Here is a 14158-nt window from a genome sequence, read left to right on the forward strand (position 1 = left end):
AGTAGATCTTAACAGTTTCAAAATACTTGAACCATAGGGAATTTAATTTAATGTACTGTTTTTCTTTTCTATTAATATGAGCTTAAAGGTACAGTGTGTAGAATTTTGTGATATCTAGTGTTGAAGTTATGTTGCAACTGAACACCCCTCACCTCACCCCCTCCTTCCAAACATGACAAAGAACCTGTGTCAGCCTTCAGTTGTCATAAAAACTCAAAAGGTGTTTAGTTTGTCCAGTCTGGACTAATGTAAAAAACATGGCGGCCTCCGTAGAGAGGACCCCCTCTATGTACCCTGGAACTTTAAGTGTGTGTGTATGTGTGCATGTTGGAATCTGTGTGTTTGTGTGTGTGTGTGTGTGTGTGCGCGCGCGCGTGTGCGCGTGCGCGTGCGCGTGCCTGTGCCCGTGCCTGTGCCTGTGCCTGTGCCTGTGCCTGAGATTGGCAAATGTAGTCCTGCCATCTGTTGTGCCTTGTTACACACAAACATACACTGTACAAAAAGTTGAGTGAAATTAATTCAGGGTAATACGTAGTTTTCTACATGACCTGTCATGGGCAAGTCAGTGCAAGACGTTTCACTTTAAATTAACTATATGTTGATATTGAGTTTATAAACTTTAATAACAGAGTATGAAGAGGACGTGTCAGATCAGATGAACTTGTGTCAGTGAAAATAAAATCTTTGACAATACCTATACAGCTCAGATTTGATTTAAATAAAATGATTGACACATAGTTACAATAATAAAACCAAAACTTTAACTTGAGGTTGTGAAACTGGTTCATGCTCCTTTTGGTTATCATGTGTCTGGCCTAGAGAGTAAAATGTAGGGAGTGCCCTTTTAGATAATATGCAGTTGTGTTTTGAAAAGTATAAGGAGTCTTATCAGTGTCATGATAGAGCAGCCATTACCTTGTATTGTGCTCCCTCTGATAACAAGTTGCTTGAGTTATATATGTCAACTGATTAAATCACCCATGCAAAGTCCCCCTGTGACACAAATAAGGCCTTCATGTCAGCCGATAAAAAGTAACCAAGTCCTCATTTGAAGCAGTGGTAATAGAACCAGTGTTCTGTGCGTGATTTATCCCCCCAGGCATCTACTTTTTTATTATGTTCGAATAATTAGTCATTATCTGCTGAGGAGCAGCTGAAGTTTAGAGACTTTCATTTCACTGGTGACCTTTTGGACCTTGTTGAATGAGTCCGTAGATTAATGAAAGGCAGTTCCAGCCATTATTCAATCATAAAAGATGGGTGATATGATAAGTGTACAGATACAGTGTGGCACAGTGTGGCACAATTTAGAATCTCATATATATACACCATATATATACACCATGACTCTGAAGATATGATTACAAATACATGTAGCCTATTTGAGACTTTCAGAAATGTTTTGGGTAAAATGTAAAGATAGATGTACATCTCTTCTGTCTATGAAAGTTGTCATGATATATATCCATAAACTTAAATGCCCGATACCAGTGAGTGTGTATATATCGATGTATACGTATCGGTCGGCCTCAACTGTGTTTTAAGCATAGACCACAGAGAGAGGTTTTTTTTGTAAAGTGAGGACATTCTTACCAGTCCTCACTTTTTCAAGGAGCTGTTTGAGGGTTAAGACTTGGTTAAAGCGTTAGAATTAGGTTTAGGGTTAGGCATTTGGTTTGGATGGTTAAGGTTAGGTTAGGTTAAGGTAAGGCGCTAGGGAAAGAAGTGTGTGTGTGTGTGTGTGTGTGTGTGTGTGTGTGTGTGTGTGTGTGTGTGTGCGCGCATGTGCGTGTGATGCAGCTTCCCAGCAGTGGGGCTGTCAGACTTGCTCTGCCTCTGTTCATCGCCCTCCTCCCCAGAGCATGTGACCATGTGATCACACAGTCTCTGCACAGTCAGACGAGCGGAGGAAAACTTGTGACTAAAGCAGCAGCTGTGGAGCTGGCGGCGGCAGCTCAGTGCTCAGAGACATAAAAACTGGACCCCGGCGTCTCCATCTCCTTCATCCATCTGCGCACCTCCGCCACACAACATGGACTGCGGCATCTTCACCTCCAAGACCGTGCTCCTCTTCCTCAGCTTGATATTTTGGGTGAGTCCCTGAGTCTTTTCTCCACCTGCCAAGATTTTCTTTTTCTTCTCGAGTAAATCAGATATTTTTTCTGTGCTTTTACAGCTTTATTAGTTATTGGCTAAAAGCCAAATGTGCGCCCATGCATTACACAGATCGGAGCTGTGGCCTGATAAACATGTTGGTGCCCTGCTACTTCTATTTCTACTATGCACTTCCTCATTTTGATTCTTACTCAGTTCACATATGTGCAATTTATTCTTCAAACACCATGTGATTAAAAGTTAAAGGCCACAGGTTTCTCAATAAGGGGAGTTTAAATGTAACTGACTTCAGGGGAGACAATGATTTGTCCCGAGCCAATCTGAACTCTGACTCTTTATATCTGGCTTTGTATCAATCCATTGAACTGCTGCTTTGTATATTGTAACCTTATATTGGATACATATTCTCACTGGAAAGCAGTTGTAAGTTCTCTCTCCCTCAGAGTAAATGGATATTGAAGGGACCCAGTGAAGCCCTCTGTCTGCCTGTGGCTCATGTTTGTCTAATCAGATTACTGTGAGATAAAATTGGCCTGTTTGTATTTACATAAACAAACCACAGACATGATTTATCATTTTTCTTGATCTGTATATCCACAGTTTGCTCCAATTTAATCAGTTTTCATCCTCTTTGCAGTTCACACTGAACTTTTCTCATCTTTGATTGTGTAATGAGTCTCCATTAAGGGATTTCTAATTTTTAGGGGTTATTGCATCCCGTGTATTTCACCCTATCCTAAAGCCTTCCCTTTATTTCAGCAATTACACTATTCCTGCCATATTCCAAACAGCTTTTACATAAACTGCAGGTTTCTATTTTTGAAGCAGCGACAATTAAATGTGATTAATGCTAACATACAGTATTTACCACATAAAACTAAAGACCCACATCAGAGTTGTTTTCTACACAGCTCTGTTGTGTTGTCATTAATGGAGAATGTGGGGCAAATTAGTTTATGTATTATTAGAATAAACGGTGAACATCCGTCTTTAATTTTTCCATTGAGTTGGATCATGACACATCCCTCATCTTGAGCAAGATTAGCTGGAACTGGGAAATAGCAGAGATGTTAAAAAAAAAAAAAATGTTGAAAGACATTTTAATCAGTTTATCTTTTTAAACTCTGTCTGACCCACTGCTGGGTCTGTAGAAAATCATGTTTTGCCACCAATCATACAGTACAAAGGTTTGTTCAAATCTTTTGAAAATTACAAAAGACAATGAATATATTGTTGTGATAAAACATGGATTCTGTCTATTATAAAATGTTATCAACATCTCAAATTGGGTGATTTGAGGGGAAACTCAAATATTTAAAAGGTCGTGTGGAAGCACATGAGCTCTTACATCATATCATGGCTGTGTTCTTTCCCAGTCGACTCAACTTAAATAATGTCTGCCCCCAAAAAAGCCGGATCTGAGATACAGTACTGGGATATTTGTCGTGAAGGGACCCACTAAAATCATGCCCATGAGATCAAGACACATCGCCCCAGAGGTTTCTCACATTCCTAAGAGGTGGCACTGCATGCACATGGGGCGCTATATGTTGTATAAGCCTCTTTGTGCTGCTTCTTAGGCACAAGACCAGAGTTTCTAGAAAGATTAGGGGGTGAGCGATTTGTTGGGGAGGGAGGTAGACTTAGTACTCCAGAGGGATCCCGTGACTGTGGAGTGATTAAGAGGAGTGAGTCATGAGGCTCAACTGAGGGATGAATGATTGTGAGGCCTAACAAAACACACATTCTTGCAAATGAATGTTCAACTCGTGTCATTAGAGGAGAAATCATGCTGAAAATGATGCTAATATGCAGACACACGTGAAGAAGATTTCAGATTTACTTTCTAATATTAAAGGGACGTCTTTCTGTGTTTGATGCAAAGGCAAAGTTATCTGATCACATATTCATAATCCCATTAGTGCCAGGCTATGGATCTACACAGACAGAGATATTTGAGTTTAATCTCATTCTCAGGCTTTATTTCAGTACCTCTCATCAGTTAGCAGATGTTTTGTGCTTTTTCCCACACTATTCGAGGACTGGAGTTTGAATCTGAGTCTCAAAGGGCAAAATGAAGTCAGGAGATGTGTTAATGATGATAAGATAAAAATACAACAGCCATTGATTTCTTAACAGTTGTGTCTGATATGGAAGTCTCTTGTTGATTGAGCGTTACTCAAACAAATACAGAAAGCAGAATAAACAAAGCTGTCGTTTTACTATAAGATGAAAACATCATTTTTAAGGTGATTAGCTTTCAGCCTAAAAAGTGACCCGCATGCACGTGAAGTCTTACGACCGATGAGCTCACCCCTGAAGCATGATTTGTAGAGAAGTCATGATGATGGTGTGACTTGATGGCCAATCTGCATTTAAGATCCACAGAGATGGACCATCAGTGATTTTACAGCCTCATATGAGGTCACATTGGATTATTACATCACAACAAACCCCTTTGTGCTCGGTCTTAAAGTGCGTCAACACATGGCGTCTCACTCTATATCTGATTGTGTTTAAGATGCTCCTGTATGATGCTATCTCCTCTGTTTTGTACCTTAGAAAAAGAAGCTGAAATGTCATCATTCTTCAGTATAGATATTCAACTTTCAGTGTTTTGTCTTCATCAAGTGTACATACAAAACACTTATTTATCTGTATTTATTAGAGAAAGATTAAAAAAATGGCTGTTTCCTCTACAGCAAAGAGACAAAAGCACAGATCATGTGACAAATCCCTGTAATTCCATCAGTGTGCGCAGAAGGTTGCTTTGTTAAATGCAAATCTAAGTAGTCAGTTTTTCTGGAAACACTGAAGATCCATTCATTTGGGATTGTGGACACTTTTTTAACACTTCAATAACTAGAGACAAAATTGTTTATTTCCAGAATTAAAAATATGAAAAACATACAGAAAAATGAGAAAACCATTGTCCTCTTGTCAAAAATATTTTAATAAAATCCCACTAGAAGACACATGTTTTCTCATTTTTACGTATTTTCTACATTCATAGAAGCATTCTGATCTGTATACACCAAAATGATAACAATGATAATGAGAAATTATCATTTATTTGCAGGCTGCAGGAGCGGCATTGGCCTACATCGGCGCCTACGTGATCCGCAGCTACAACAACTTCGACAGTTTCATTCAGGACAAGTATGCACTGGTCCCAGCAGCCATCATCATCGGCATCAGCGTGGTGATGTTCCTGTTCGGTCTGTTGGGATGCTGCGCCACGATACGGGAGTCCAAGTTCGGCCTCAGCTTTGTAAGTGTGTCTGAGATAGGAAAGCTAGTTTGCGCTTCATTGGTCCTCTCATTTCCTTGACATCTGTTTGCTCAGCTCTACAGTCTGAAGGTGAAAGTGCAACTGTAAAGATATACTGTATCGTTTCACTTCACAATATTTAATCTTTTTTATCTGTATATCTGTGATTTTTGGTGCTTATTTATTTGTCCTTAGCGTTTGTTCGTGCTTTCACTCTGTTTTTATTGACACCTTATTTCCTCTTTTTCATTCTCTCCAGTTCTTTCTGGTCATCGTGATGATGTTTGCAGCTGAAGTCGCTGCTTTGGTGTTTAGCTTCATCTACCAGGGCAAGGTGAGTCACATACAGTACGTTTTCTCTATCACACAATGTTTGCTGCTGAGCATAAATTAGAGCTTAATAAATTTAGTCTTCATTATACTTTAAATCTGCTCTGGCACACTTGTATTCTTTACACATCGTGTTTTTCAATATTTCTTGTGTGTGTCCAGATGAATGGAGACCTGGAGCGCTCTATGAATGAGTCCTTCTCGAAGTATGATGGTCAGGGCACTGAGACCAAAGGTGTGGACTACTTGCAGACTCAGGTTGGTATTATGCTCTACTATATATAAATAGTTTGTACTTTTATTTTTGTCAAGCTCTTCTGCTTTGGTTGCTTTCATTTCCTTTTCTTGAGCTTTCGTTTGTATCCCCATTCTCTCTTTCTCGCCTTTGAACAAAAAAGCCATCTTATCACACAAACAGCTAAAACACAGGATACATACATATAGATTTCATGTGATATATTTTTTTTTAATTATTTCTTTGGCTAACTGTCCAGATGTTAGCAATAAATGCAGCTGAGTAGTTTAAGGGTTAATTTTTAAAGAGTCTATAAATGGACAACCCCTATCCTTAAGAAATTATTTTCTTTTTCCAAAAATTCAAATATGTCAAAAGCGAATAGTCCTTAAAATAATTAAGCAGGTTTTCGACATGCTGTAAAAAAAGAGTTTGCATATTATCCCCATGTCTGTTTTTTTTTTCTGTACTCCGGCTTCCTCCCACAGTCCAAAGTCATTCAGACCCTTAAAGGGTCGAGCAGTATTGATGATCGATGGTCTGTCAAAAGTTACTGTGGGAAATGCAGAAAAATGCTCACTGAAGTAGAAGTTGCAGCTGGATGATTGAGAATGTGCAAGTCGAAAAATATACAAGGCCTCCCTAAATCCCTGAAAATATCATCTGAATCATAACTCACTCATAGGTACACGCAGGTTAAGGAAGGTGGATACTTCTCGTTTCTCATAAAGCGCTTTCCTTTACTTCTACTTTTACTATATATTCATGTTGCCTCATTTTTTAATGCCCTCTCTGTTTTCTCTTTGACTCTGTGCAGCTGCAGTGCTGTGGGGTTAAAAATTACACCAGCTGGTCCAACACGACCTGGTTCAACAGCCACAACAACACAGTGCCTCTGTCCTGTTGTAAAAACAGCACCACACAGTGCAGTGGCAGACTGGATCAACCAAACCTGCTCAACGTCGAGGTAAATACTACAGAATCACACCTCTCTCTTTGGACGTAAATACTGTCAGTGAACATGTTGTTTCATTTGCTAATGCAATAAACTGTAACATGTTTATTTACTATCTTTCAGACATTTTCATGCAGACATTTCAATAAGTATTTTTAATACTCTCTGCACTTGTGTGTGTATTTTAGGGTTGTGAGATCAAGCTGAAGAGTCTCATAGAGGATGTGTGGGGATACGCTATGCTGGTCATTCTGGGCTTCGCCATCATCAAGGTAAAGACGGCTGCAGTTAGCAGACACAACACACACTTCAGCAGTTGTGAAAGAGCATTACTCTACATCCCACTCAGTATTTCATCAACATTATGATAAATATGTTCCCTAAGTTGTTGAGTCAACGGATACTTTCAACAGTGCAGCTGTGCGTCATTTTTGAGAAACAGTTGGCTGAACCCTCTACATACTTTCATGCATGAATCGTCTGACTTCAGGAAGTTAAGTGGATGTTAGAGCTCGTCAGAAATGTTGTCTTAGGGTTTAATAGGATAAGACATCCTCTATTGTTAACCCTCAACAAGAGTGAGGAAAAACAACCAAAAAACCCTTTAAACAGAAACCTATCTGAATGGGATCTCCTCCTTATTCTTGCAGATATAGCACTTTGTACTTCAGAGACTGTATTCAGTCCTTGATCCTCCCCTAGCCTACTCAAATACAGAGCTTACTCGTAACCCTTTATGCTCCACTCCAGGTCTAACTAACAAAAGCTGCTTCAGAAAATATGTTTGAGGAGCTTTGTGTCCGATAACCTTTATGTTTCCTGTTGCAGTTCTTCGGGATGCTGAGCGTATGTGTGATCACCTGTAAAACTGGCAGCCGGAGGAGTGGCTACCAGCCGCTCTATGCCTGAAGTCCTCCACCACCTCCACCACTATGTGTGCTGACCACTTGATAACAAGAGGCCTCCTTATTCTGCTGTGTACTGAAGCACCTAGGTCCAACATGTAGAAGTCTAATGGCACTCAGTAGAGCAAATACCGGCGCCAAGGCCCAACAATCCTACACACCACTGTCTAGTTCTTATCAGAGATATGAAATAGATAAACAACAATTTGGTCTGATAATCACTTTTATAAACGCATACGTTGAAGGTTTTCCACCCAGGCCTCGTCCCACCACCAACTTTGTGGAAATTGGATTAGTAGCTTTTGTGAATTCTGCTGACAAAGAAAAAACAGGAAACAAATGCAGGTGAAAACAGAATCTCCTTGGCAGAGAATTTTATATAAACAACACACAGGTGGCAAACTCATGCTGACATTCCTCCTCAGACAAGATCAACATGAATATGACAGATTTTGAGTTATTGTCTTAATTTCCCTCAAGAGTCCATGTTGGTTGAGCTGTCAACAGTTTCTGTGCTGTCACAGGCCGACTACAGCCTCTTTAACAGTGAAACATTCTTCAGTGATTAAATTGTTGGAAATACTGACCCCTGTTGGATTTCGTTAGCTTTATGCAGTTTTCTGCTTGCTGCTGGTTTACAATGATATTCTTCTAAAGGACATTCTTCTTTGAAACTTATTGTAATGAATGATTGCAAACTATGTTTTAAGCTTTTTGTGATTATGAACAAAACAAATTCCAGCAGTTAAATGCCTTATTTAGAATTGCAACTGAAAAATGGATGAAGTATATGCACATAATGTTATATGGTCAGTTGACTGTAGTTAATTAAGTCACAGTTCTAGTGCGTAGTTTGACTTTTGGTTGTGATTGTGTTTCTAAATTAAAAAGGTATTATTTCAATATTTCACAATAATTTGGAGGTTGGAGTTGCAGTTATATCACATCCCTGTGTTAACGTCGTCTTCTGTTTGTTGTTAAATGTACAATATTAAATGAGCCTTTATAAGTAGAACATTAGGACAATATATTTTTATAGCACTTTTCAAAACAAAGTAACAAAGGGCTTTATTAAGAAAAACAGAAGAAAGAAAGAAAGAAGTAGAATAAAAATGGAACAGATAAAATCACATTCATGGAAATAATCAAATGAAACAAGGATCCCATTGGGACTTAAAAGAAAGCTCAGACTAAAAGCCAGGTAAATGCATATTAACTGTATAACAAAATAAATATGGATTGAAGTGGGACAGATCGAGTTTTGTGTGGTGCAGAACCAAAGCACCATGCTGGCCTCTTCTCAAGCAGCAGTGTCTGGGTCACAGCAGGTTATAGTGTCACCGAGTGCACGTTCACATCATCACATTATCTCTCTGTCACCTCCTGACTCTGCTGATAAGGAGGCCCTTAGTTTACACAAGGTAGGCGTGTTCATTCTACACAAAGTTTAAAAAAATGAAAAGGCAATTTTAACCCTACACGTGTCATAAACATGAACTTTCACACAGCATAGATAAATACAGTGCAGGTCACCTGACGAGGGTGTAGATTCAATTGATTTTAATAACAGGCTCTTTTCATAAATTGTTCAAACAAATAATTCCTTAAATTTATTTTTCTATCCCTTTGAAACTCTCAGTCTTGTAATAACCAAATCCAAAACAACAAATTAGGATTACAGCACTTTGCAATCGACTTTCTCCTTTATGTTTATTTGCAGTAATATAGAGTGTCCTACAGGTGGCGTTAGAAAACCTGCTCTGAATTTGAAGTCTTAACCAACACTTGTGGTGATGAAGAGGCCTGAGAAACACCTCATATGAATTAAGCAGATGATAGGAATACATATTAAACATGCAGCTACAACATGTAATCATGTATTAATAGGGAAAATGCATCACTGCAGTAAATCTGCTTTCAAACTGTGGCATGAATGGGTTGTTTACATGTTTTGGAGCGCAAAGAAACAAATGGACTAATTATTTGCCTCCCTTGTAGTAACAACAACTTCACATAACTAGTTACTTGTGTTGGAGTCTTCTATAACTGCTCTGTGGCTGATAAAGTGTGTGTGTTGTATGAATGAGGCCAGCTGATGTAAATGACCCTGTCTCAGCCTGTGTCCTTCTCATATCTCCTGCCTGCATATCTTATTCAGAGCATATCCTCACTGATCCAGGCTGCTGGCATCTGGACAGGCCACTTCTTCTTCAGTGATCTGTCGGCCAGTGTTGTGAACGTGGTCATATTTTTTGTCGCTGAACTGAACGAGTCAGGTTATAAATGGTGAATGTGAGCAGCGGCCACTCCAACAAGAGTGAACGCCACTCAGACGGTTGGTTTGTATGGTTCTGGAGTTTCTGTGTCCTCCTCCACTCTCCTGCTGACCTGCAAAAGGAGCTAAGTTTGAATCATTCAACTGAGGAAGCACAAACTGGCAGATCAGAATTTCCAACTTCTTTCACTGACTTCACTCAGAAATTCAACTTTAAGGTGAGTTTTAAACCCCTTTCTTTTAATTGTATTTTTTAATGGGGTGAATTAGAGTAGTTTTGTTTACAAACTCATAAAATTAAGTTCAATAGAACCACTTTAAGTGTATTTTATGCAGGACAGATGTTAATTAAAGGTGAATCCATTTTCAATGAAATCATGAATAATTATGGACCACAAGTGTTTCACCTAACTCACTGTTTGGTTTGCAATACTTCGTCATTTCATATATCTGATATTCTATGGCACATTTAATTATATTGTAAGTTACAGTCGTGACAATGTTTGGATTTCTCAAACAACTTAAAAAAAAGATTCCATCTTGAGATTACGAAATGTGTAAAGACGCTTGAAGTTGTGGATTCTGTTAGATAATTGTTTTAATGTTTTTAATGTATCAGCCTTGGTGTTGTGTTCAATATCTTTTTACAAAATGAAAAATATGACACCTTGTCTCCCTGTTCTCATTCTGCAGGTATGTGACTCCAGAGCTGCCCAGTCCAGATCTATTCCCTTATAAATCATCTCTACTCACCGCATGTGGCCCCTTCCTCTGTATCTCTCTCCTCTTTTGGCCGTCGGCTCTCCGGATCAGCATTCACAACAAAAGGCACTCGGAGCAGGCCGACCAATGGCAGATGTTGTCACAGGGAGATTTTAGCTTGACCTCTGCTTTATTTATTTATTTCCTTTTTCTACTTAGACAGGAATGTGTTGGAGGGAGGTAATCTGAGGAGGACACACAATGCTGCTGCTGTGCTGCAGTCAGACACTCAGAGAGGAAGACTGTTTCTCTGTGTTAGATCCAAGAACTCTTGTCCAGAGAATTCCTTCATGTCTCCTGTAACATGTCTGTAAGGAATTTGTTTTTCTTTTCTTACGTATCTCTGAGATTTAACATTGGACAAGTTACAAAGACTCCTGCTTAGCACAAATAGTTTGTGTCTGAGCTGGATCACATGGTTGATAAAATGTGTTGTGTAATTTTTATTAAAAAATGATACAACAAATAAAGAACAAGTCTCATGGTTTTATTTGGATTTCTCCCCTTCACCTTTCTTTTTAGGGCAGACCCATGTGACATCACATTGTCGAGATCAGGAGAAGGTGCTGCTGACAACAGTTTTGTGTGCCTGTGTGCCTGTGTGCGTGTGCGTGTGCGTGTGCGTGTGCGTGTGCATGTGCGTGTGCCTGTGTGTTCTGTAAATAGCCGCCCACCACCAACACTGTGATGTCTCATTTGTCAGATGCTATCAGTATTAATGAGAGAGGTCATCCAGAGAAGAGGAACAGAGACACAGAGCAAAGACTCAACAGGACTGAATGAGCAGCAGCAGTCCACCATTATCCTTATCTGTCATTTTACAAGCTTAATGTCTGCAGTGTAAGTTGTCATATGAGAAATACTCAAATGTTGTCCAGCTGAATTTCTCTCCATCATCTTTTCCTTTAATTCTGCACTTTTTTCTTTCTTTGACCTGAGCTGAGGAGATAACTTTTCAGCCCTGTCCATTGACAGATTTCCAGAATACTTGGTGAAGGATGTCGTATGGGTCAGGGAAGAACACATTCAATTTTGGAGTGTTTGGATGCACATCTTAATTTCCAACATACAAAAGATTGATTACCACATCTCATGTGCCTCTTTTTTAAAATCCTTTTTTTTTTAAATATTGAAGTAAATATGATTTTGAAAATGTTGCAGGATTACAAAATAGTTTTTAATGTTTTGTAATTAAATTACGTGATGCTTTATATTAAGTCTATATCTGACACTTCCTGTCCTCTCAACATTTATAAATGTAATTTGAAAGTGATGTGTGCTGTGCGTTTCCCCTCAGGCACACGCAGTGGAGTGCACGTGTGCTATTTGCGTGTGTGGGTAGGGGTCCATGGTCATGATAAGCTGCTATCTCATTGTTGTGTTGTAGATAACAGCAGATTGTGAGGTTGTAGTATTTTAGAAGATGTGTCAGTGCAGTAAAATGAAGAAATACACAGAAGCGACACCGGAAAGTGACGTTTGATGCCTTTATGATTTAAAAAAAACACTTTTGAACTGCAGCACTGTTTGAAGCAGTTTACAGAGATGACATCAAAAGAGATTTTACAGTCACAATTGATTGTTGTCAAATTAATTTTGACCTTTTATCATTTTGTCATGTTTTCTAACTGTGAATAAAAACAGCAGGACAAAGACTTTGTTCCTAAAGCAGCTGAAACAAAACTATTTACAATTTCCTTTTCACTACATTCCTCTTTTAAACCTGACTTGCCGACACACAGGAAAGAAAGCGGACACACGCCTGGAAGATATAAAACTACAAGTCTATTTCAATCTGAGTGGCTTCACTCTGACTGTATTTCACAGGAGGTACAAGAAAAGCTCCCTTTGGCAATCAGAGAGAAACCACCAAGCCAACGTTTGCTTTCATCAGACTGATGCATTACACATTTCATTTAGCAAACATTCTCCTGTAAAATAGCACATTTATTAAAAGTTATCAAATTGGCAAAAAGCAAAAACATTTAATTTACACAACTAAGATCTTCTGAGCCATTTACAGCTGCTCTTTGGTGCTGAAGGCTGACGTGCAAAGGAACCAACATTTCTGCACATCTTCTCCCTCCGTTGATATTTGACTGTTTTGTCTCCTGGTTGGGAGCGACAGCCTCAACACTGCTTGTCTCAGGATGCTGTTGTTCGCCATAACCTCTGATATCTCACACACTGTGGCAGAAATGAAAATTATTCCCATGTCTCTTCTCACTGATGGACTCATAACACCAGTGTGTCACTTTCCACAGGCTTCATTACATTGTGTTGCTCCTGGGCCTCTGTTTTCTTCATGCTCCTCATTTTTAATCCCTGTTGCTGTAGAAACTCTGCACACTCATTATCACACTCACCATGACCTGTCTTCTCTTTCTGTCTCTTTTTCTATCTTTCGCTCACTGTGCTGATTCTCATAACCGTCCTCCACAGGCTGCAGGACTTTGTAAATCAACAGACTTTTATAAAAAACAGCCATTGGGCTTTGCAAATATTGGAGGAGCCTCTCTTTTTGTTACGCCTTGTTATGCTCTCTCCATCCTCACAGATGATCCACACAGTGCATTCAGCAGTGGTCGTGGGTTCAGGGAGAAATATGAAACTAAACTGAAACATGACAATCATAATGACGATAAGGAACAAACCAAAGCTATGATAAATCAAACAAGGATTATGCCTTAAATGCAGCGTTGTATTTACTGTGGCACATTTCATAGTGTTCATTATTAGCACTGTTGCAAGAGACTTCTCGGTTCAAATCCTGGTTCTGTCTGGGCCTCACTGTGTGGAGTTTACATGTTGTTCTGGTACTTCCACCTACAATCCAAAGACTTGCGGACTGGAGCCAGTTTAATTGGGATTTTAGCCTAATAAACAGTTTCATGGCTTAATTTAATCATGACTGAATATACCACAAGCAATATCAGTGTAATCACACATAAGTCTATCTTTTCCTTTTGTAATTTACAGTGAAATTAGGCCAGAAGTGTGAGTCATCTCTACTTTTAATGGAATGATATGCTCATGTGATCTCATACATTCAATTTCCACTCCCTGCTATCTCTATTATTTCTTTTGGAGGGCCCATCCTGGACACGGCGGCATGTTCATTTCCTTAAGGCTCCTCTTCCTCTCCTGGGGAATCTCAACCCCACTAATTCTGTCAGGATGATGGATGACCATGATTATTTAACCTATAACAATCAGGGAAGAATTGGTTCAGGATTTCCTCAAATAGATGTAGACTGATGTCCCACCTTATTACCTCTTGTTGTCTTGTATGTGTTTGTTTGTAAGCAGG

General features: G+C 39.2%; 1 protein-coding gene and 1 long non-coding RNA gene across 2 annotated transcripts; both read left to right on the top strand.

The window, feature by feature from the left end:
- The first annotated feature begins 1747 nt into the window (after window positions 1-1747).
- On the top strand, window positions 1748-8727 carry tspan36 (tetraspanin 36). Its single transcript, XM_020102753.2, has 7 exons — window positions 1748-2092; window positions 5195-5386; window positions 5646-5720; window positions 5879-5974; window positions 6769-6918; window positions 7095-7178; window positions 7735-8727. The coding sequence occupies exons 1-7, from the start codon at window positions 2033-2035 to the stop codon at window positions 7813-7815; spliced, it is 738 nt and encodes a 245-aa protein (XP_019958312.1). The 5' UTR covers window positions 1748-2032; the 3' UTR covers window positions 7816-8727.
- Window positions 8728-9955: 1228 nt separating this feature from the next.
- LOC138407476 (uncharacterized) lies at window positions 9956-11318 on the top strand. The gene is made up of 2 exons (XR_011240883.1): window positions 9956-10304; window positions 10780-11318. It is a non-coding gene; the product is annotated as an uncharacterized lncRNA (long non-coding RNA).
- The last annotated feature ends 2840 nt before the right edge of the window (window positions 11319-14158 follow it).

Source organism: Paralichthys olivaceus, chromosome 4 (assembly GCF_024713975.1).
Source record: "Paralichthys olivaceus isolate ysfri-2021 chromosome 4, ASM2471397v2, whole genome shotgun sequence".
Taxonomy (NCBI): Eukaryota; Metazoa; Chordata; class Actinopteri; order Pleuronectiformes; family Paralichthyidae; genus Paralichthys; species Paralichthys olivaceus.

Bases quoted from the DNA above. Each gene is read 5' to 3' on its own strand.
- tspan36 (XM_020102753.2), top strand. From the start codon at position 2,033: ATGGACTGCGGCATCTTCACCTCCAAGACCGTGCTCCTCTTCCTCAGC. The intron at 5,975-6,768 runs GTTGGTATTATG...GACTCTGTGCAG, and splicing joins TGGACTACTTGCAGACTCAG to CTGCAGTGCTGTGGGGTTAA. The intron at 7,179-7,734 runs GTAAAGACGGCT...TTCCTGTTGCAG, and splicing joins TGGGCTTCGCCATCATCAAG to TTCTTCGGGATGCTGAGCGT.